Genomic DNA, 24871 nt, shown 5'->3' on the forward strand with positions numbered 1-24871 from the left:
GCCCTACTAATTAGAATTTAGCTTTTTTCCTTATTCATTTTCAAATGGTGAGATAGCATTCAATTAGTAAGTTGTTTCTTTTAATCTACTACTACTATTTAGCATTTCTATAGCGCTACAAGGCATACGCAGCGCTGCACAAACATAGAAGAAAGACAGTCCCTGCTCAAAGAGCTTACAATCTAATAGACAAAAAATAAAGTAATCAAATCAATTAATGTGAACGGGAAGGAAGAGAGGAAGGTAGGTGGAGGCAAGTGGTTACGAGTCAAAAGCAATGTTAAATGGGTGGTTGCCATCGGGGAAATGCACATTGGCTGGCAGATTGCAATTCTTTCACTTGCGCCCAAACTGGGCTGACTCTTGAGGGTTATGTCAAGGCTCATAATGTCAGAGCATGGCTGCATCGGTAGCCCACTTGAGGTCATCCTCTATAGAAGAGATTTGCAAGGCTTCAAAGTGGTCTTCAGTCCATACATTTACATCTCATTTTTGCCTTGAGCGAGATACCCGATGCGATGGACAGTTCTGCATAATTTGTTTGGGGTCTAGACTTCAACTCTACCTTCCTAGGCCCATTTGTTCTGTTCCAGGCTGCACACTCACACAGTGTCTATATAAGTACATTTTAATTAGTATTTTTCAACTCGCCATTGCGAGTTGGAATTGTCCTTCTGTTGTTTTCAGTAAGCGAGGTAGCTAGGGATTCCCACATGTGAGTATTAACTGGCCTGCTTGTCCTCTGAGAAAGCAAAGATACCTGTAGCAGGTATTCTCCAAGGACAGCATGCCATTATTTCTCACATACCCTCCCACCTCCCCTTGGAGTTGTTTTGTATAGCTATTATACTGTACTGCTGTTCCCATACTCCTGTGGTGGGCGGGAAACCACTCGCACATGTGCGGTGGGAATGCTAGCACGTGGCTCTTAAAGTTAAATACGCTATTGTAGCATTTCGCACCAGGCTACATGGATGACATCACCCAAATTTGAGAATTAATGGCCTGCTTGTCCTCAGCAAATACCTGCTACAGGTAAGTATCTTTTCTTTCTTGAATGATACTATCCAAAGAAAAACTCCAATTAACACCTGGGTCACACAGATGTAAGTGAATATATTTGGGAAGTTCACCAATAAAGGTCTTTTAAGAGAAATTGGTGTAAAGTCTGGAGGTAAAAAAGCACTTGGAAACTTTATACTTGTGTCCATGTTTCCAAAGTTTTTCCCCTGCCCCCAAATCCCAGCCTTTCATAGCACAGAGAATTCCTGGAGGCCATGGTACATTTTGGAATGCTGGCAACTCTTCAGTAAGAGTGCCTCCCAGAGGAAGACAGTGTGCAAGAGCCCTGACTTTTTCCACAGCTGGAAAAAGGGGGCATATTTTGTGGAATGGCTGAAAATACAAAACCAATTAAATAAACCCATACAACACCCCCTGTGCAGCCTGTGAAGGCCAGGGAGATGTATTTGAAGTCTTTATAAGCAACATATGAGAGAGACTTCAAAGAGTTTGTGACAAGGGCGTCCAGGTCCAAATTCCTCTCTGCCTAGTACATTTGTAGTGGAAATTGTGAGCTCTCCAAATACAACAAACTACCTACTGTACCAACATGCAGGAGACACTTGAAGGCATTATAGTGGTATACAGTTAGGTACAGTCGGTTTTATTCTGTTCCTGGAGGGCTCGCAATAAAGGAGTTGTGGTGGGAATTGTACCTGGGTGCCATTGTTTAAAATCTACTGCACTGACCACTGATCTGCTGAGACATCTGTATGGCCATTTCTCTCAAAATGATGCCTGGTTTTGTGCTGTTTATAAGTTAGACGTGTCAGTTTGGAAAATGGCTCTTTTTTTTTTTAGACGTCTTTTGTGCAAAAATGTCCATCTTTGACACTTTTTCAAAATGGAAACCCAGATGTTTTGCCTGTTCAAAAATGGCTGTAAGATGGAATTTTGTTTGGATGTAATGAGCAAAATGGCCCAATGTATTTTCAAAGGTCATACTAAATGTTTAAACAATTGCAAAGTATCTTTAAACTATGTAAGGGGTCCTGTTTTTTTTCCAAACACCGTCTATATGCCATTTGAGAATTTCTTCTTGGTGCATTAATTTATAGGGTTCTCTAATATTTGTTACCATACACTTCTCCATATGGAATGTTGTCCACCTATATTATGTTAATTTATCTTAGGTTTTAATTTTTTCTGTAGAATTAGTCAGTCTTGGGTTGAATTCCTCTATTTTGGATCAGAAATTCTTTGAGTGCCATTGGGCCAGTCATCAGGGCAGTGACAGTGCTGAAGGCAAAGAACTATAAGTGCAGCCCTTAAAGTTGCAGGGACTTGCTGGCTGGGAACATTAGAATTCTCTGAGGAAAAGAAAGGCCACTTATTCTCATATGTGGATGGTGTCAACCACAGCGTCCGGTGCAGAAATGCTGCCCAGTGTACTATAAATTTAAGAGCTTGAGGTAGCGCTCCTACCACACATGTATGCGTGCCTTTCTGCCCAAATCACGAGCGTGGGACCAATCATACTTTTTTCATCTATATTGAGGGCAGCTTCTCTCAGTGTTGTTTATGCTGCCCAGTGTACTATAAATTTAAGAGCTCGAGGTAGCTCTCCTACCGCATATGTGTGCATGCCTTTCTGCCAAAATCACGAGCGTGGGACCAATCAGTCTTTTTTCATCAATATTGAGGGCAGCTTCTCTCAGCGTTGTTTACTCTCATGTTTTTTTGGTGCCTTCCATCATAGTAACATAGTAGATGACGGCAGAAAAAGACCTGCACAGTCCATCCAGTCTGCCCAACAAGATAAACTCATATGTGTTACTTTTTGTGTATACCTTACCTTGATTTGTATCTGCCGTTTTCAGGGCACAGACCGTAGAAGTCTGCCCAGCATTAGCCCCGCCTCCCACCACTGGCTTTGCCACCCAATCTCTGCCAAGCTTCTGAGGATCCATTCCTTCTGAACAGGATTCCTTTATGTTTATCCCACGCATGTTACTGTTTTCATCTCCACCAGCTCCCGCAGGAGGGCATTCCAAGTATCCACCACTCCCTCCATGAAAAAATACTTCCTGACATTTTTCTTGAGTCTGCCCTCCTTCAATCTCATTTCATGTCCTCTAGTTCTACCGCCTTCTCATCTCTTATTCCCTTTTTGGGATTTGTGTTGTTATTTTTCCCTTATATTCTTATTCTGCTACAAGTAAGTATCCTCACTTTACTTGCCAGTCCATGAACCTGTGCTCCTTAAATAGGGTGAATTTGGAGGGTCACACTTCCATGGCTTTCTAACTGGTTAATAGCCAGTTTTCACCACAGTTCACCTTGAATCATGAAGTTTATTAAGTTCCTAGCCAAGGCAGGAACAAAATCAAAAGAGAAAATTCATTCAGAGAGATTTGTTTACAACAAAGAAGAATATAAACATTAGGGTTCATAGTTCCAGGTAGTGTGTTATGGGTTAAGTAAATTTACTACTTAAGAAAATAATTATATTGTAACGGAAAACAGTTTTAATCTTGGCACAACTAAATGCAGTAGAGGTGCAATACCAATACATTATCATAGCTTTTCCAGTGTTTCATGCATATTATTACAATAAATATAATTACCCTAGTTAGTATTTATAACATTTGCAATTTTGTTTTTCAGGACAGTTGGAAGTATTTATGGACCGTCGGCTTATGCAGGATGATAACCGTGGACTTGGGCAAGGCATTCAAGATAACAAGATCACGGCCAATTTGTTTAAACTTCTGTTAGAGAGAAGACATGATACAGATAAGGTAGGAATAAATACGTAGCACAGTCTTGTTTTATGTATAAATTGTGAGGGGTTGCTGAGAGGACGGCCGCAGGGAAAGCGAGAGCGGCCCAGGAAAGAGTGAGAGAGACGAACACACCTCACAGATGGGCGGGAAGCTCGCCCCCTGGTGGATAAAAGATTGAGAGAGGAATAAGGATAGGAACTACCATCCCCAGAATGCACCTGACCCAGTACAGCACTCGCAAGAAGTAGAGGAGGAGGGACAGGATTGGGAGATGGTCACTAATCAGGGAGATGAGGAGCAGCTGAGAGAGTCCTGGGTGGAGGAGGAAGTAATGGAATGGGATAAATTGGAGGAGGCAGGTGAGAGTGAGAAGAGAAAGGAGGTGTCTGCATTGGCTCAGGCCGCTGGAGCTAAAGTGCGGGGTTTGCTGTCTGCTGTATTTCCTCAACTGGTTGGAATTGGAAGGGGAGAATTGAGGCAGCTGGGGAAGAAGCTGTGGCAGCAAGTAACTCAGAGCATTAAGAGAAGAGGAGAGTGAAACTGCATGTTGAATGAGCTTTTGGAATCAGTTTGACGTGTAGCTACCTGAGAGGATAGAAGGTGGCATTGAATTTCAGTAAACTATATCCAGCAGGGTGGAGGAGGGACCCTCATTGAACACTGTGAATATAAACAAATGTCAATGACTGAGGGTGGAATGGCATTAAGTACTGTAAGAATGATGATTCTGGACTGTGAAAAATAAAAAAAAAGAAACCCTTTTATGATATGACTGGAGTTGTTGGTCATTTTTGGGAAATACTACTCATATGAACCGTGGGAATCCTCTCAACTAAAGTGGGACAAGAAGGTGGGAGTCAGAACTGAGAAACAACTAGTGCCAGAGGGAGCAGGAGCCGGTGTTGGAGCGTTCTGGCTAAACAGGGTTGACCCTGGCCAAGGAGTGGAAGGGAGACCTGCTGACAAAATGCATGTATGTATAGATACATAGGTATATGTATTCACAAAAACTATGTTACACTAACATGGTAATAATATAAACACACAAAAGTCAGCTCTTCCAATGTACAATAGACAGTTGCGCAGATGCCTAAATGAGGGGACTCTGGACAGTCATGTACTCAGTCCCTGTGGTGATGTTACCTCGCCTTTTCCTTTCACATTTGAAGCATGCCCAAAAAGCAAAGATATCAGAGTTTTGACTATACGAAGATTATGAGCATACTGCAGCCTACAGCCTGCTCCATGGCTGCCCATGATGAAAGTGAGGGTTTGGGGATCAATGAGGAGCTAGGAGATGGCGTAGATGGGGACAGCGATGTAATAGACACTTTCACCATGCCACTTGGGTCTTGCTTGCCCTGAGAATAAATTCTATACTGTATATTTAAACAGTATCACATTTAGATTATGGATCTAATGGAGTCAAGGGTTGAAGATTTGGGGAAATTAGCAAGTTATAGTGTGCATAACAGATTACAGACCCCCCCCCCCCCCCCCTACCACCACCACCACCATTACAGGACATGGAGCTGATACAACCTGCTAAGCAACCACTTATACTATAGGCTCTTAACAACTGGGCCACAGTTCTTGCTGTCTATCAAGCAGCCTACTACTTTACTTTATTGGATTTATACTCCACAATTATCTGAGTCGAGAAACTCAGTTCTATGTGGCTTACATAATTAATCAGATATACAAAGACAGGTAAAGGATGCATTATAAGGCAGTGAGCAAATAGATCTGTGGATACAAGACTAGGGAAGGAGACCTAGTGAAGGGTAGACAGCTCCTTGGTAATAGGCATGAAGCCCATAGGTAAGTTAACAGAGCCAGGGTGAGAGAGGGTAGGTATATATGATCAGGTTGTGATTATCAGGGATGCCTTGCAGCTCAAATGTCAGTCACATCTATAGGAATTTCTTGTATAAAAATGTTTTTATTTTTTAAGAAAGCTTTTGTAGGTGGTATCATGTTGTATGTCTTTGAGCAATGCATTCCACCATTTGGCTACATTATGTGGAAAGCCGGCATTACGGGCTGATTTGTAGACCATCCCTTTACAGCTGAGGAAGTGGACAAATAAGTGGTCTCTCTGCTTCTCCATGAGATTTGGTAGCAGTAGTTCTACTAGTGACATCATATAGCTTGATGCAGTGCCAAAGACAACCTGGTATATGAAAGCACAAATTTTGAAAACCACTCTCACTCTTATTAGTAACCAGTGCAGGGATTGCAGGAATGGTGTAGCATGGTTGTATCTGGATATGTCGCTGATCAGATGCGCAGGGTTATTTTGTACTGTTTGGGGTTACCTTGGGGTTATCTTTGACTCTTCTCTCTCCTTCTCTGCTCATATCCAGCAGATCGCCAAGTCCTGTCGTTTCTTTCTTTACAACATCCGTAAAATCTGCCCCTTTCTTTCTGAGCACTCTACCAAAACCTTGTCACCTCTCGTTTGGACTACTGCAATCTGCTTCTTGCTGGCCTCCCACTTAGTCACCTCTCCCCTCTCTAGTTGGTTCAAAACTCTGCTGCCCGTCTCGTCTTCCGCCAGGTTCGCTTTACTCATACTACCCCCTCCTCAAGTCGCTTCACTGGCTCCCTATCTGTTTTCACATCCTGTTCAAACTTCTTCTACTAACCTATAAATGTACTCACTCTGCTGCTCCCCAGTATCTCTCCACACTCGTCCTTCCCTGTACCCCTTCCCGTGCACTCCGTTCCCTGGATAAATCCTTCTTATCTGTTCTCTTCTCCGCTACTGCCAACTCCAGACTTCGCTCCTTCTGTCTTGCTGCGCCCTATGCCTGGAATAGACTTCCTGAGCCCCTACGTCTTGCCCCATCCTTGACCATCTTTAAATCTAGATTGAAAGCCCACCTCTTTAACAGTGCTTTGACTCGTAACTACTTGTATCCACTCACCTCCACCTACCCTCCTCTCCTCTTTCCTCTACACATTAATTGATTTGTTTGCTTTATTTTTTGTCTACTAGATAGTAAGCTCTTTGAGCAGGGACTGTCTTTCTTCTATGTTTGTGCAGCGCTGCGCTGCGTACGCTTTGTAGTGCTATAGAAATGCTAAGTAGTAGTTGTAGCTTTTTGAAGATGTATTCCCTGCATCCCACATAGACTATATTACAGTAGTCTATCTGGGACAGAACAAAACTTTGGACCAAAATGCGAAAGGTGTTTTTTGAAAAGTAGGCTGTTAGTCATCGCAGTTGCCATACCGATCTGATAATACTTTTGACATTAGGGCAGACACTTGCGGTTCTAAGGTTAGGTGCTGGTCAAGTAGTATTCCCAGCGCTTTGATGTTAGTGTCTATAGAATATTCTGTTTGATCAATATAAAATGTGTTACTGTTGGTTTGAATGGGCTGTTTATAGTCATGAACTTCATCTTTTCTCTGTTAAGTTTCAGCTTAAAAGCCGTGGCCTAGGATTTCATCAGATCAAGTGCACGTTTGATAGCTCCTATCACATTCAGGATGTCATTAATAAATGGGATGCGTATGGTTAAGTCTTCTGCATAGATGTATATGTTAAAACCTCTCTCTTCCAGTTGTTTGCCTAAGGGGGCCATCAGAATATTAGTGATGGAGATATGGGGAAATTTGAGGCAGTTCACATTCTAGGATCCATTCTGATGATAGAGATCCCAACATCTTCACTTTGTAGGATCTGCTGCTCAGGAATCCCTCAAACCAGGATAGTACCTTGTCCCCTATACTTAGGTTGTCTAGCATGTTTAGCAGCAACCCATGGTCCACCAGATCAAATGCCAAGGACATGTCAAACTAGAGGATCATGACCCTCCTGCCCATTCTAACCTCCTTTCTCAGTTCTGTCTCCAAAGATGTTAGAACGGTTTCTGTACTGTAGTTAGGGCAGAACCCCGATTGAGAACTGTGCAGTATTGAAGAATGCATCATATATTCCATAAGTTGTTTGGCCACTATGCCTTCCATCACCTTGGTAAGTAAAGGTATGGAGGCCACGGGTCTGTAGTTGGATACTACATCCCACATGATCTTCCTAGTTTTAGGAGTGGGAGTTAGGATAATGCCTCCCTTCTCTTTGAGGAATTGGCCCTGGCGAAACATAAAAGTGATATACTTGGTTAGGCTATATATGAATGTATAAGAAATTTGGACAAGTATGTAGTAAACATTGGGATTTGGCGTATTTATTCCCAGAAGTATCTGACCATGTCAGAGAGTGGTGTGAAAGATGACCATGATCTGTCTGCTGGCAGGGAGTCGTCCTCGTTTCTGGTCACATCTAGGAAGTTCCCTATGTTACTCATTGGAATGGGCAGTCCTCTTCTGATAGTGGTGACTTTCTGCTCAAAGTAGTTAGCCAACTCCTGGGCTGAGAGAGGTTGTCTATAATCTGCAGTCAGAGCCTGTGTGTCCAACAGTCAGTTAACTAGCTCGAAAACCTTTTTGAAATTTAGTTGTGCTTCACCTTCATAGCCTTTATAATACTTAGTAATGGCTTTTTAAATTTCAGACTTGTATTGTTGGATCAGTTTGCACTCGTGCACTCTGCTTTCATCGGATTTGCAGGAAATCCAATTCCTCTTTAGCCTTCTTCAGGTTTTTTTTCTTCTGTGTTAGTTCCTGATTGAACCAGGGATAGGTTTTCTCCCGTGATTACATTTCAGCTTCTTGGGTACTATTTTGTCCAGTGCTGTACGACTCTTTTTGTCCCGTTGATTCAGGAAGGCAGTTTTCTCAGGCTGGTCCAGCACGGAGCTCTCGTTTATGTTGTTCCAGAAATGGTCTATGTGGTTCCCAAACCTGGTCTTGGAGGGACCCCAGCCAGTCAGGTTTTCAGGATACCCACAATAAATATTCATGAGAGAGATTTGCATGCACTGCCTCCACTACATGCAAATCTATCTTATGACTGGCTGGGGTGCCTCCAGGACCAGATTTTGGAACCACTGGTCTATGTCAATTTTACCTCTTGATTTAGATGAGTTAGGTGGGACATCATATATTCTCTTATCCTGTTCTGGCCAATCCTGGATAAATTTTAGCTTGCTTTGATCTGACCACAGGTTTGGTGGCCATAGGCTATCTCTGATTCTCATCTCTTGATTGTTCTCAAGTCTGTAAGCTAGCATGTCCAGCTTGTGCCCTTTGTTGTGGGTGGAGTTATTTGGCGGGTGTGGAAAGTCGCACATATCTAGGAAATCTAGTAGGTTCTGAGTGTCCATCACTATTACAGGTTTGTGCCGCCTAATAGAACCACATTGTCCTTGTGAGTGCAAGTGTTTGAGACTAAATCCATTAAAGCATCCTGTGCATCTGTCTACTTACCAGGTGGGCGGTAGAATAGTGTAAAACAAATATTTCCCATGCAAGCCAGAATTTTAAGTTTGAGTTTAAAGAATTGCAATGCTGCCTCCTCTCTGTGTGGCCCGGGTTAGGTGTGTGATTTTATAACCTCGTGGACTTGCACTGATATGACCAATGGGAATGGGCAGTTTAGAACCAGAATGTTATTTGGAACTGGTTCTTTGTTTTTCCCGAGATATGTACAGATAACAGTCGGACAATCAGCAAATATAGATAAAGATAAATGTTTTATTTCCAACAGGAATATGCTGGTCACCACATAGCCACAGCATAGTTACAGTTGCCAAATGATCAGATAAGATAGCACCAACACAGCAGACCCTAAATACCTCTCTCTTCTCATCTCTGACTTCAGAACAAGAGGGTTGGAGAGACCCAAAGAGACAAGTGAAGTGCAATAATATAAAAGCATGTAGCACAGACAAAGACCTACTCTTCACACTGAAAGGCCCTAGTGGCAATCAGCCAATAAGGAAGTATATGACCATTCCAGGGAGAAGAGAATGCATGTTTCTGTGCATGTATTCTCTATCTCCATGCTTATCAGATGAGGAGTGTAAAGAATTTCTCTTTTTCTACACTGACTTGGCTCTAAAACTGTTTTAAAATGTTCATTTTTCGTAAACTACCAAGATAGTAGAATATACATTAAAAAAAATGACACACATTAATACACTCCCATGCTTAGACAACTGCCTGACTAATAAAATCCTGTTTCTGTACTGGTTAGGAAGCATCTCTAATAAAAAAAAAAAAAATGCAGTTTTACCCAGTGCTTTTTTTTGTGTTAAGAGAGATGAATGAGTAGGATTGACCAATTAGGGTGTATTGAAGATACCTGTCTCTTGATATTCTTATATAGAGGGAGTTAACCTAGAGGTGGGTGGTAGAAGGGTGGATAGGGAGGGGACTATAGGGAAAGGGAAATGGGGCTTGATATACTGCCTTTCTGAGGTTTTTGCAACTACATTCAAAGCGGTTTACATATAGTCAGGTACTTATTTTGTACCAGGGGCAATGGAGGGTTAAGTGACATGCCCAGAGTCACAAGGAGCTGCAGTGGGAATCGAACTCAGTTCCCCAGGATCAAAGTCCACTGCACTAACCACTAGGCTACTCCTCCACTCCAAAACATCTGCAAGTGAAAAGACAGGGAGATTGTTTTGTTTTGTTTATAGGATAGATGGAGGTAAAGTCAGCAGATTATCAAGGAGATATTAAGAGAAGACAGGGCAAGAATAAGGGCACAGAGGGAGGAGATGCTCAACCTGGCGGCAAGATAAGGACAAGAACACAGAGGTGATCCTGGGAAGGGTGGATAGGGATACAGCGAGAAGATGGATGGTGGACATGGAGAGAAAAAGAAGTGTGAAATGGACAAGGAGACCCTGGCAAGACAGTTAAAAGAAGACAGAGGAAAACAGAAACCAGATACTGGGACCAACAAAATAATAAAAAAAAAAAAGTAAAATTACCAGACAACAAAGATAGAAGAAAAATTTGTATTTTCTATTTATTGATTAGAATGTCAGTTTTGGAATATAGATATGCTAGAGCTGGCATGCATGGCAGGAGCCTGTGAGAGAAATCTTGTTCATTGGCTTTAAATCTGCAGCATAGAGGGCAGCATTAGATGTGGAAGATAATTAGGTCAGCAGTTCACTTTCTGGCTTTTTTCTTCTGCAGCATTCAGTAATAATATGCAGTCATTTTGTGTTTTCTGCACAAAACAAAGGGGAAAAAACACAATACAGTTTTATTTTTCATGTGATTAATAGTGTGCACCTTCTGAAAACAATTGCACTCTTTTTACAAAACATACACACACTTATGAAAATGCTCCCAAAATGAAGAAAAATAACTTTAAAAAAATGAAAGAGCCTATAAATGACACAGCAAATAAAACAAGCGCTAACGTGCAGCTCAATGAGTTTTTAGCTCTGTGGAAAGAAACAGCTGGTGGAAGTGGGGGTGGCAGTGAGTACTAAATCATTCAGGTACACCTGGCAGGACCTTTGTAAAACACGGCTGCATTTGCACTGTATATATATAAAGTAGTGGTTTTTAGATGGATTTCTGCCTCCCAGAACAAATGGTATAATGGAAGTAAATATTTTGTAATATTTATTTTTACTTGTTTTTTTTTGGTATTAGACTTCTGGTATAAAATCTGTTTTGTGCATGGATAATCTTTTAATGAATTGCTTTATAAATTAGCTTAAAAACATCATTTCACATTCAAAACATAAGACGTGCCATACTGAGTTAGATCCACACCCTCTGCAACAAATTACACAGCTTGAGTGGGCTTAGCCACTGAATAGCCATCAAACAACTTTCAGATGATGATGTTTAGCCTTTTATTTGAATCTGTAGCCTACTAGTGGAAAGTTCAGTATTCTTGTTCCAGTTCCCTCGAATCATCCAGTCTGCTTTTGTGGCGTTGTTAAAATTAACCTGACTGAAAGAAGCGTGAGCCAAAGCCTAGTAATACTATAGTAGTAGTAATAATATTATACCTGCACATATGTTAACATTCAGAGAGACTAGAGAGGTTCTTATCTGAGGTCCTGTTCCTTGTTTCTATGTGTTATATTTTTGCATTCAAAACTTTGTAATTGCCTCCATTTTTAATTTCATATATTAGGTTAATGGCTGTGGTGAATGTATGAAATCTGGGAAAGCATGAACAGTTTCTAACTACATTGTATCTGTATAAATGCATTGGGTGTAATTTGAAATCTTGTTTAGTTATTTTAATCCAGTGGTTCTCAATTTCTTCTGTTGTGACACACCTGACAGATAAGGGTGACACACAATACAAATTCCCAGCTAAACAAAGCACAACTGTGTAACTATATGAATTTGCTATCTCATATCAAAAAGCTACATGCAATACATCAGATTTCTCACTTGTCATACAACAAAACAAATATATATTCAAATTCTTGTGTCACCTCAGTAATAGCAACACCAAATCCCTCCACTGCCAGGTACTGTGGAGCAACACAAAAACCTACAACTGTGCTACAGAAACTATATAGCAAACATTCTTCGAGGACAAACAGGTCATGTTATCCCCACATATGGGTGATATCATCTTACATATCCCCGGTGTGGACGCTGATTCGCAAGTAATAAAGAAAATTCTAGCAGCAGCCCACCCCACATGTGCTGGCGCCTTCTTGCCCAACACTTGAGTGAGGGTCCCTCAGTCTCTTTTTTTCTTCCACAGAGCTGAGGGGACACGTTTTGTTTGTCTTCTCACACTGTGTTATTTTGGACATGTTTTTGCTTTCGTGAGTGCTTCCCTAGTGGATAATTATCTTCCTTATTTTATTTTTCACTGTTTTTCCCTTCCTCATATTTTTCATCAGTTTTTGGCATTTTTTTTAGTTTCCTTTGTTTTTCATGAGTGGGCTATGTGGTTAGGCTGCAGCCCTAACCTCAATTTGATCGCACCTCTTTTTACTTGTTCAAGATTGAGGACATTAATTTAGCCAAAATTCTTTTCTCGGTGTCCCAAAGGAACACCCAGTGGCTTCAAGTGGTGTGCTAAGTGCCACCGTGTTATTTCTCTCACAGACTCACACAGTTGATGCCTTGGATGCCTTGGGCCAAATCATGACCCCTCTGTTTATGATCTTTGTCTTCATATGCAGGCAAGGACACAGATTGTGATTTGCTCAACAAGAGAAGCTTTTTGGCTCTTTGAAGGCCGGACCATCATCTTCGGCATCGGCAACATCGACCTCCGTGGCTGCTCCGACACCAGTAACCATTCGGAGTGCACTGGCATCGAGTGGGTCTCCAACTGCCTGAACACCGAGTGCTGTTAGCAGGCCCTGGGACCGGTCAGCATTGGACCTGATTCCAGTAAGATGCTTGGATTTGGCGGCATCCTTGTTGGCACCAGGAGATCAAGGCTCTATGCATCGGGTCCTCCTCGAAGCACAGTGCCAGGAGCACTGGGGCATCAGACTCTTCGATACATGAGAAGTGCCGGCATCAAGGGGAGCGCTGTTCCTCTTTGGAAGAGGTGCCGGTGCGCCAGTCATTGAGCAGCCAGGTCCCTGTCATTGATCTCTATGCTTTTGCCGATGCCCTTCCTCAGTGAGCGGTTCCAGAGCATTCTCCAAGAAGAGCTGGCACAGTTGCTGCAGCGCGCTCCTGTTTTGACTTCTCTGAGGCTCCACCAACACCAGTGCTCAAATCATCAACACTGGTATCTTGCAGGGTGCTAGGCCCCCTCTGACATTGGAGGAGGAAGTTTCCCCTGAGTCTGAGAGAAGGGCTGCACCTCAACTCTCCTTGGAGCATGCACACTGTTCGACTAGATCAAGGCTGGTGCAGACCCAGTCTCCTGATCCTAATGAGGAAGAGGAGTCTGACTGGGGGCGCTCATAGAAATCAGATACAGATCCACATTACTTCTTGGAGGAGAAGTCATATGGTATCCCTTCTGATCCTTCATCTCCTCAAGAGAGATGAAAGTATCCTCCAGCGGTGCTCTCTTTCACTGGTTTTGTCAGGGAGAGGGCTGCGGCTATCCCATTTAAATTGGAGATGGAGGAGGAGCCCAGGACATACTGCATCTCCTATTCTTATGCCCAGGCTGGGCTGACTGTTGAGGGACATATTCCAGCTCACAATGTCAGAGCCATGGCTGCATCAGTATCCCACTTGAAATCAGCCGCCATAAGGACATTTGCAAGGCTGCAACATGGTCTTCAGTCCACACATTCACATCCCACTACTGTTTGATCAGAACACCTGACACGACAGTCAGTTTGGACAGGCAGTTCTGCAGAATTTGTTTTGGTGTCTAGAATCCAACTCCACCCTCCTAGGCCCTGTTTTACTCTGTTCCAGACTGCACCTACACAGTTAGTATGTATATAGTTTCAGGTTGATTGGAGTTTTAGTCTCGACATTACGAGACTTCATTATCTTGTTTTTGGAGAACCTGGTAGCTAGGGATTCCCACATGTGGGAATAAAGTGGCCTGCTTATCCTTGGAGAAAGCAAAGATAACTACCTGTAACTGGTGTTCTCTGAGAACACAGGCCACTTATTCTCGCATACCCTCCCACTTCCCCTAGGAATTGTTTTTGTTATACTCTTTATGCTTTTCTCCTGACTGAGGGACTTGTGCTTGAGCATCGGTTGGGAACATGTGTGGTGGGACACTGCTAGAATTTTCTTTATTACTAGTGAATCAGCATCTGAACCAGGGCTCCGTCAGATGATGTCACCCACATATGAGAATAAGCAGCCTGTTGTCCTTGGAAAACATCAGCTACAGGTAAGTATCTTTGCTGAAACTATAGATAGCATACCTGCAGCATTTTCAGTTGGGGCTGGTGGCAGCAGTTATTACTGGGGCTAGGAGGGGAAGCAGAAATAGGATCAATTATGGGAATTTCAAGAACTTGACTGTCAAGATTGCTGGTTGTTCCAGCTTGAACCACTGATTTAATCTAATACTATGGCTCCCAATTCTTCAACATTATTTAGAGATGAATGTTAAAGTTAATTGTGCCCATTTGCAGATGATTCACACAGTTTTTTTTAATTATTATTTATTTTCAATAGAAAGAAGATAAGTTCATCAGTTATCCCTCTTTGCTAAGTCATATAACTTCATCTTTCTTGAATCAGCCATTTATTTCAATGGCTGCATCTTCTGATTTGAATGTTCCTCAGTTGTTGAATGCCTTTTCTCCACTTACGTCGCCATTGCCTTGTGATGTGCATATGCTTAACTTGAGGACAATACAGTCAAAGGTAAGTTTATTATATATTATTTTTATATATTGGCATCTATTTTTTTTAATATATATATATTTCTGACTGAACTTGAACACAAGATTTGGCAAAGCTATTATTCCAAAAAGTAAAGCTTGCTTGAATGTGGATTATTGTACCTCGTATCAGAGGCTGAGGTCAGTAGTATTCTCCAAAAGGTTATGTTTTCCCCATAGTTTGCCAATGTGTTTTATTGAACATGGAAATTACTGGGCAGAATATGATTTAAGCTCTTGTACAGATATCAACACCAGGAGCAAAGTATGACCTTGCAGCTAGAGAGCTAGTGCAGGTGATTTTCATCCAGGTAGCAAAATCAGGCTGTAGAATCAAAACAAGTCATTTGAAATGTAAACCTGGGAACGAGAGGAATCCTGAACTGTTCTCTGTTCTTAAGCAAGATATAATAGAGCAGAGTGGACTAAGATGAGCTCTGCATTTTGAAGGGTCACAATTTTACACTAGTTCTGAAATATAGGAGAACTGTCCCATTTATTGCACAACACAGGAATGGGACAATTCTCCTATATTTTTCTGCTCTGTTAAATGGACATGAAAATAAAACTCTCTCTCTTTTTCATGAATTTTTCTTTTTTTGTCTTCTGATTCTCTTTCATCACCTTCAGTTGTGTTTTGTTTTTAAAAGGATTAATAATTTTGTTATTTTATTAATTTTTTTTCTTCCTGTGGATCATGGAGCAGAACAAGTCAGGGTTTTGACTAGGTCCACAATTTGGTAGAAGAATCTAGGTGTCTCATCTATTTGCGGGTCATATCATATAATTAGGCTGATGTAACCACTGCAGAAGAGTTTCTTCTCAAGCCCAAATAGATTACTTCAGTTTCCTCCATAACCACTATGAGACAGAAAAGTAGGTTCCTGCTTCCACAGAAAAAAAGAGCAGCCAGGAAAGAAGCCTTGACTGGAATACCACACTGAAGTATGCCACTTAGGATTCAAAATGGAACTCCTATTCTCTGTTACCAAGGTCAGAGAGGTTTGGAGCCTGAATAGAGAGAGAACCAAGAGTCTTTTGAGAAGATGAAACCAGTTCTCACAAGACCAGTATTGTGTTACGCATATCATTATGATGGATTGTCTGTGAAAGTTGGTTAGATTTTTTTTTCTGTTAGATGAGTGAAAGTATTAAAAAGAGAAGGGAGTCTAGTTTATAGTAAGTGTAAACCTTACTAGATGATGTGGAGATGGACGTGCAAAACAATAGAAGGGCAGCTTTGTGGTTTTTTGCTACTGGCAAACATCTATTGGAGTACATTTGTGCTTCTGATATTGTGGATCGTAGTATTTTGGTACTGAAAGTAGCATGCCTGGATATCTGAAATAAGATTTTTGAATGGATAAAATCTTTTCTGCATGAATGTTGTTAGGCTTTGAGGCTGGGTACAATGATCTTGGAATTTAGGGGAGGGTAAGTGGGGGTTGTCACAGAGATCAGCATTCTCCCTTCTGTTTTTTTAATATGTATATGATATCCCTAGCACATAGTTTGCCAGGGCTTAATGTAAACTGTCATTTGTAATCTGATGGCATTCAGCTGTTTCTGGAGGAAAGTGATACAGAGCAGTTTGTGAAAAAAGGTTAATAGGAATTTGTAGAAAATCATCCCCTTACTTGGCAGCAAGTATATTAAAGCTGAATTTAAAAAAAGCTGTCAACTTTCTGTCTATTGGTAAATTCTTTGGCTTTGGGAGATAGTGAGTATAAGGAGCAGAGGGTGACTGAAACAGCTTTTTTTCAATTTTAACTGATACTGAATCTGCAGCCAAAAATTGCTGCTTGGCAAAGCCAAAACTGGCCCCACCCCCAAACAGTAGCAGCCTCCACTCCCTCCCCCCCCCCCCCCCCGAAAAGAGGTAGCCCTTGGATAGGGTTACCATATGTCCAGATTCCCCCGGACATGTCCTCTTTTTGAGGACATGTGCGGGGCGTCCGGCGGGTTTTGCTTGCCCGCCTGTTTGTCCGGATTTCTGGACAAGTGGGCAGGCGAGTGGCGTCGTGGGTCTTCCCTCCCCTCCCCTTACTTACTATCTGCCCTGGTGGTCTAGTGACCTCTTTGGGGCAGGAAAGAGCCCCCTCTTTCCTGCCAGGAGTGCTGCCTGCCCTTGCCCTGCATCCATGGGCGTAGACTGGGGGGTGAGGGGGGGCATTGCCCCCCCAAACGCAAGGCCAGAGAGCCGGCACAACGCTGCTCCCTCCCTCCCGAGTTCTCGTCTGCCCGTCTCTCTCGTCCGCGTGGGCACTCACTGGCCTGAAGCCTGCCTTCTCCGTCTCCCTCCTGCGCAGCACCGGCGATTCAGTCAGTCAGTTTTCTGGCAGCGTCTGGGCCTCTCTCTCCTCAGGCGCGTCCCGCCTACTCTATTGCAACTTCCTGTTTTCTGCAGAGGTGGGACGGGCCTGATGAGAGAGGCCCCGACGCTGCCAGAAAGCTGACTGACTGAATTGCCGGTGCTGCGCAAGACAGAGAAGGCAGGCTTCAGGCCAGTGAGTGCCCACGCGTCGCGGACAGGAGATCGGCACACGAGGACTCAGGAGGGGGGCGGGCAGGGGGAGGGAGAGAGAGAGGTGGGGAGGGTTCTGGAGTCAGGGTGGGGGATTGATGGCGGCAGGCCAGCAGAGAGAGAGAGGGGGGAAACAGAGGGTGCTGGCAGGGGATTGATGGCAGCGGAGGGAGAGAGGGGAAACAGAGGGTGCTGGCAGGGGATTGATGACAGCGGAGGGAGAGAGGGGAAACAGGGTGCTGGCAGGGGATTGATGGCAGCGGAGAGAGAGAGAGGGCAAACAGAGGGTGCTGGGGAGGGGGATTGAAGGCAGTGGAGAGAGAGAGGGGAAACAGAGGGTGCTGGCAGGGGATTGATGTTCAAATCATAAAGAACCAGGCACGTTATTTTGAGTTCTACCTATATATCTCTGGAGTTCCTGATGAAGAGAAATCGAAACCCTGCAGAGTTGAACTTGCAGAGGTTTTAGGTGGATTACAATTATATTTATTTGGAACTTTTGAGTGAACATTTGAAGTTATAACACCGAGAGGGAGTCCCACATATGTTCGTGACTACCCCACAGTGTGTTATTGAGAGGAGGAATTTTGAATCATAAAGAAGACATCAATATGGATTACTCCTGCTCAAGCTAAGTGCCTCTTATTTGAGAAAGCAAAAAGAAAAAATATATAACACTTGAGGTTTGGTGCTAGTTAGTGTTTGTCAGTGCGGGAACATGAGAGAATAGTTATTTGTGCATGAAAGTTTATTTAAGAACACTGGGTGTTTTGCTCACTTGAGAAAATTGAAAATCACGGAGTGTATCTATGATAGAGAAGCTTGTCCACCCTTAGAGGTTTAAATCGCTGCGGCGTATCCTCGCTTGGGTGAGTTTTTATTCTGAGATCACTCCTATAAATATATCAATTGTTGTTTCAGCTATTCAGCTGTTGGATTATTCTCTCATTGATTCCCTGCACTGATTGGAACCCTGGTTTTTTATGATTTGAACATTGATGTTACATTACCAGTGGTTTATTTTGGGGCAGGGGATTGATGGCAGCAGAGAGAGAGAGAGGGGAAACAGAGGGTGCTGGGGAGGGGGATTGATGGCAGTGGAGAGAGAGAGGGGAAACAGAGGGTGCTGGGGAGGAGATTGATGGTGGTGGAGAGAGAGAGAGGGTGCTGGGGAGGTGGAGGACAAAATATAGGTGGAGGACTGAAGAATGAGAAGATAAAATCTGAGGAGAGAGACAGAAAACAGAGAAAGAGGAAACGAGTCCGAGACAGATATAGTGAGGGAATAGAAGAAGATAAGAATGAAATGGAGAAAGGACAAATGGATCGCACCCACTGGAAAGACAGCAGAAGACAGACAGAAGAAACTGGGACCAACATACAAATAAAATACCCAGACAACAAAGGTAGAAAAAGTATTTTATTTTCAGTTTATTTGGTGGTGTGTTTTTCATGTGTGATCAAGGTGCAGTATTCTGCTAGTGTGTAGTATTTGCAGCCCTTTTGTTTGTTGTTTTTTTCTCATTAGGTAGTGTACTGGTGTTTTAGAGCGCCGTGTAATTACAGTGCTGCCTTTCCACGCATAAGGTTGCAGCTCGTCCTGTCCTTGGAATTAGTGCTGTTATGGTTTGGTAAGGTTATGAGTGGGTTTTTGCATAAGTTTGTGTATAGTGTTTTGCAGTGGAGAGATTGTGTGTTGGCCTTACTGAGGTGGCACCAATACATCAGAAAGGGTGTAGAGCCTAAATCATGACACACTACATATGGTCGTTAATAAAAGGAGCTCATTATGAACACTATCCATCCTAACTTCTTGAGTTAACTTTCCAGTTCAGTATTTTGCCTTCATACATATTCATTATGGTTATTCCCCAAAAAAGTCAGCTCTTTTTCCCTTCCTTCCTCCATATTAGCATATTCATTTGCATATACATATGCAAATGAATATGCTAATATGCTCCGCCCCATCCTTTGCCCCCCCCCCCCCAAATGAAACAGTCAAACTACGCTTATGCCTGCATCCTTCTCAGTCTCGGCTCGGGATCCAAAATGGCCACCGAGTGTTGAAGCAGCCTCAAGAGACTTCAACTCTCGGCGGCCATTTTGAATCCTGAGCTGAGACCGAGAAGGATGCAGGGCAAGGCAGCGCTCCGGGCAGGAAAGAGGGGACTCTTTCCTGCCCCAAAGAGGTCACTAGACCACCAGGGCAGTAGATAGTAAGGGGAGGGGAATATGTGACAAGGGGGAGGGGAGGTGACAGGGGGGCAGGGGAGGGGAATATGTGACGGGGCGGGGTGAGAGCGAGAAAGGGCGAGGATCCGAAAGGGACATGGTATAGGCAGAGCAGGGGCAGGGGGCATGACGTGTCCTCTTTTTCAGAGGACAAAATATGGTAACCCTACCCTTGGAGCCACCCATAGCCTCCCATCCCATCCTAATTTACAGTCCCTGGTTGTCTACTTGCATATTCCGAGATGGAACAATTGGGAATCGCTCCTGCCCCAATTATTCCACTAGACCATCAGGGACTTTAAAGTAGGCTGAGGGGGGAGGGAGTGAGGGCTACTTCTGTTCAGGGGAGGGGTCTGAAGGGAGTTGAGCTGAATCCTGTTCAATGATAGGGAGTGGGTGGAGCCTGCTCCTTTTGGGGGGGGGGGAGGGAGTACTATGGAGACAGCCAAAACATGGCCAAATACTGATTTCAGACCAGTTTCAGCACCGAAACCAAAACTGAAATTCATTCGGCCTCTGAGGAGGCAGAAGAAGTCGGGGATCTGGGAGTTAAATTGGAGGTAGCACTTATTATGGAGGCTTTTGCATCTGATACTGTGAAGAAATAGATGTTAAAGTTCTGTATGGTATGTGTGTTGGACCCTTTCATAGAGTTTGATGCCATGAGGAGAGTGATCCTTTTTCTTGTGATTGCCCACTTAGATTGTTGTACCATACATCTTGTTGGGCTCTTGAGGCAGATAATAAAAAGACTACGCTATGTCCAGAATATAGCAGCCAGGTTACTTTTCAGTATTATTTGTAGGGATCGGGTTATGCCATTATGATTTGCATTGATCCTTGGTAATGTGGCATAATTTAGGATGCTAATAATGACATGTAGAAGGTAATTTGATAAAGGGGCATCTAGTTTAAAACGGCAAGAGGGCACCTACTTAAATGTCTTTTATAAAGACACATAGAGGCATATTTTCAAAGCATTTAGCCTTCCAAAGTTCCATAGAAACCTATGGAACTTTGGAAGGCTAAGTGCTTTGAAAATATGTCTCATAGGTGCCTATCCAGCTTATTTTCAAACGAGAAGGCCGGCCATCTTCCAACACAAATCGGGAGATGGCCGGCCATCTCCTGAACCCGGCCAAATAGGTATAATTGAAAGCCAATTTTGGCAGGCTTCAACTGCATTCCGTCACAGCACCGGCCAAAGTTAAAGGGGGCGTTTCAGCAGGGTACGAAAGGCGGGACGGGGGCATGGTTACCAGATGGCCGGCTTCGGCCGATAATGGAAAAAAGAAGGCAGGCTCTGACGAGCACTTGGCCGGCTTCACTTGGCTCATTTATTTTTAGGACCAAGTCTCAAAGTGCCCCAACTGACCAGATGACCACCAGAGGGAATAGGGGATGACCTCCCCTTACTCCCCCAGTGGTCACCAACCCCTTCCCACCCCAAAAAAAAGATTTGTTAACATTTTTTGGCAGCCTCAAATGTTATACCCAGCTCCATGACAGCAGTATGCAGGTCCCTGGAGCAGTTTTTAGTGGGTGCAGTGCACTTCAGGCAGGCAGACCCAGGCCCATCCCCCCTACCTGTTACACTTGTGGTGGTAAACAGGAGCCCTCCACCCCCCCCCCCCAAAAAAACCCCACTGTACCCACATGTAGGTGCTGCCCTTCATCCCTAAGGGCTATGGTAGTGGTGTACAGTTGTGGGGAGTGAGATTTGGGGGGCTCAGCACACAAGGTAAGGGAGGTATGCACCTGGGAGCTAATTTTGAAGTCCACTGCAGTGCCCCCTAGGGTGCCCGGTTGGTGTCCTGGCATGTGAGGGGGACCAGTGCACTACAAATGCTGGCCCCTCCCACAACCAAATGCCTTGGATTTGGCCGGGTTTGAGATGACCGGCATCGGTTTCCATTATCGCTGAAAACCGATGCCGGCCATCTCTGACATTTGGCCGGCCCCAACTGTATTATCGAAATAAAGGATGGCCGGCCATCTTTTTCGATAATAAGGTTCGGGACCGCTCTGCTGTTCGTGGCGCCGGCTATATAGATGGCCACCCATATAGATGGCCGGCGCCGTTTGATTATGCCCCTCCACGTGTCTTTATAAAATACTAACATATGAGACAGAAACCACACCTATGTTGCAGGTGTGGAGATTTGCCTCTGTGAATACATTGTGACCTGGATTGGCTACTGTTGAAAACAGGATGCTGGGCTTGATGGACCTTTGGTCTGTCCCAGAATGGCAATACTTATATACTTATGACTATTCTAGCCTATAATAATGCAACTGGTAAACATAAATTACATCTCACATTTATTGGAAAGTCAAAAAACCTGGCTTCTGCTGCACATCCAGTTTCCTATAAGAAGCAGAAGAATGCCTGGATGGACATTTTCCATACCTGGTTTTTCAGTGAATTTGTTCCATCAGTAGAAAAGTTTTTGAAATTGCCAAACCTGCCTAGGAAAGCAACCCTTCTCATTCACAGTGCACCATCTCATCCTGATGAGGATGAACTAAGAAGTGCTGACATTAGAGTGATTTTTCTTCCTCCCAGTATGATGTCATATTGTGTCAGCCAATGGACCAGTGTGTACTTGAAATATTAAAGAAAAAATATTGCCACAACCTTTTAATTAAATTGTTTCTGCACTGGTTGATGGAAAAAGAATGTTAGAAATTCTTAAGAAAGCGAACATTAAATATGTTATTTACTGGATCGCTCAATCATGCATTGAAATTGAACCACAAACCCTAGCAATATCATGGAGAAAGTTACTTTCTGAAGGTGAAAATGGACAAGGAGATGACAGTAAATGTGAAATGTCTGAGGAAGATGATGCTAATCTCCTTCCTTTGTTACCAGAAATACCTGGCTGTGAGAATGCTAATAAAGGTGATATAAAGGAATGGATGCACAAAGATGAGCAAGAACTAACTTACAGTGATATGATTACTATAGTGAATGGGTGGGAGAATGATGGTGATGAAGACAACTGCACTGAGCCTGCATATAGACAAGATAAAACTATGAAAATGAGTCATAGTGAGGGGTCAAGGCTATCGAGGCAGTACTGGCTTACCTGGAACAACAAGAGGAAGCAACTTCTACTGATGTTATGTTACTGAGATCCTGGCTTGACCTTGCTACAAGGAAGAGAATTAAAGCAGGAAAACCTTAATTACAAAATGTTTAAAATAAGTTTTGGTTCTAATTTGTTCTAATTACACTACTGTTCTTGAATTAATTGTATACATGTTATGAATATACACTTTCCCTAAAAAAAGTTAGTTATAAGCACATGTACAATACTGTACAATAGGTTGCTGAATGGTATTAATAAACGGATTTGAAACATATTCAGTATGTACTATACAGTCAACTGTACTATACAGTATGTATTTCTCTAAATATTTGAATCAGTAAGCCACATTGATCCTAAGTATTGTGTTGGAAAATGCAGGATATAAAGGTCTAAATAAATCACTATGCCTCTTATTTATGCATCATCCGCTTTTTTCTGTATTATCCAGCATCCAGTGGGGGGGGGGGGGGGGCATTTATGTCAAATAATCGAGACTCTACTGTAGTTCCTATTATAATGCATTAAGCATGTTCATCATTCTGTACGTTGTAGTTTATAATATTACTTCAGTATGTAGCTGATTTTTTGTTATATATCACATACTTTGCTCAAGGTATGTATGAGTCTGTACTGTGTGTGTCTTTCAGTACCCCTCTTAGTGAAAACCTTAATATAATTGAGTGGTCCAAGGAACCTAAACCTCATTTTCTCATCCTGTTAATGCAGAACAAGTTTTCCATGTTCTGCATTCAGGATTTTGCAGCTCCATAAAAATCCTTTAGCACATAGTGCCATAAGAAAGTCAGGGTAATTCTTTAACTTTGTGCCTATATTTACTTGCCCAGTGAGTGCCTGATTGACACATTGTATAGAGGAAAATAGGTGCTTACTTTCCATTATGGTAACTAGGTATATATGCACTTAGGCATAAGCACCTAACACCAGGCATAGAGCTGCGATGTGTGCACCTATGTTCTGGAGATATGTGCATACCATTCTGCCCAGATTCAGCCCACTACACCCACCTGCAAACTGCAATACTGAAGATGTCCGTGTAGTTATAGAATGGTAATTATGTGCATATCTGGCATGTATATACGTATGTAGGTGCACAAATACAGTACTCATTTTAATGGCATGCTGATAACTACTTTAGAATTACCATCTGAGAGTTATGTTTTAATGCTATGAAATCTTAGTATGATTCTATTTTATTTTATACTAACTGTTTGGGGCAATCTAGCCCTTTTAAAATGTGTGTCTGTCCTATAATTTATTGGGGTTCTTTTCATGACTTTCTTAATTTTTAATTACGTACATCGCTGTGATATGGCCTGGGCTAGGAGTGGTGATTCATTAAATTTTAAAGTATGATTATATTTAAAAGCTTCAGATTCGTGGATCCTGTGAGTGAAGATAGATTCATAATACAATCTAGACCTAGCAGCGCAATGACAGAACTGATGTTTAGGAAACTGAGGTTTTTAAAAAATATATATTTGAATGTGGCTTATTTTTAGGTGGATTCTGCGCCATCAGATGAAGCAGCACTGATTCTTCACAGAAGAGGTTTTGACTGTAGATTCTCAAATAAAGATATGGGACTTTTCTGCTCTACTACTCAGGGAAAGGTACTCAAAATTTCATTTTGTTTAACATAAATCCATTTTTATTGTTTTTATTGAAGTGTCATAATGTTTCTCTTTTGTGTCTTTTTTTTTTTTTTTTGTTCAGCTTGCAAATGAACATAAATGTCAGATACAAAATCACATTTACATAGTTGTGGAGCCTACAGACTATTCATTTAAGAAACAGAGAAAATGACGGCAGATAAAGCATATGGCCCATCCAGTCAGCCCATCCATATAATCCGCTAATTCTTCCTCCCCGTAACAGATATCATATGCCTGTCCCATGCTTTCTTGAATTTAGATACATTCCTCGTCTCCGCCGGGAGGTGGTTATATGCGTCCACTACCCTTTCTGTAAAAAAGTATTCTCACAGCTGAGTGACGTCATCTGATGGAGCCTGGTGTGGATGCTGACTAATGT

At 42.7% G+C, this 24871-nt stretch overlaps 1 protein-coding gene across 1 annotated transcript in view; it reads left to right on the forward strand.

The window, feature by feature from the left end:
* The window catches only part of MAN2A1 (mannosidase alpha class 2A member 1), a 228043-nt gene that overhangs the window by 185294 nt on the left and 17878 nt on the right, over positions 1–24871 (forward strand). Inside the window, exons 19-21 of the mRNA XM_030193463.1 lie at positions 3670–3803; positions 14760–14951; positions 24340–24450. Coding sequence (XP_030049323.1) covers positions 3670–3803; positions 14760–14951; positions 24340–24450 — 437 coding nt within the window. The remainder of the gene's footprint in view (positions 1–3669; positions 3804–14759; positions 14952–24339; positions 24451–24871) is intronic.

The sequence above is a fragment of the Microcaecilia unicolor genome, chromosome 2 (genome assembly GCF_901765095.1).
Source record: "Microcaecilia unicolor chromosome 2, aMicUni1.1, whole genome shotgun sequence".
In the NCBI taxonomy this organism is placed as follows: domain Eukaryota; kingdom Metazoa; phylum Chordata; class Amphibia; order Gymnophiona; family Siphonopidae; genus Microcaecilia; species Microcaecilia unicolor.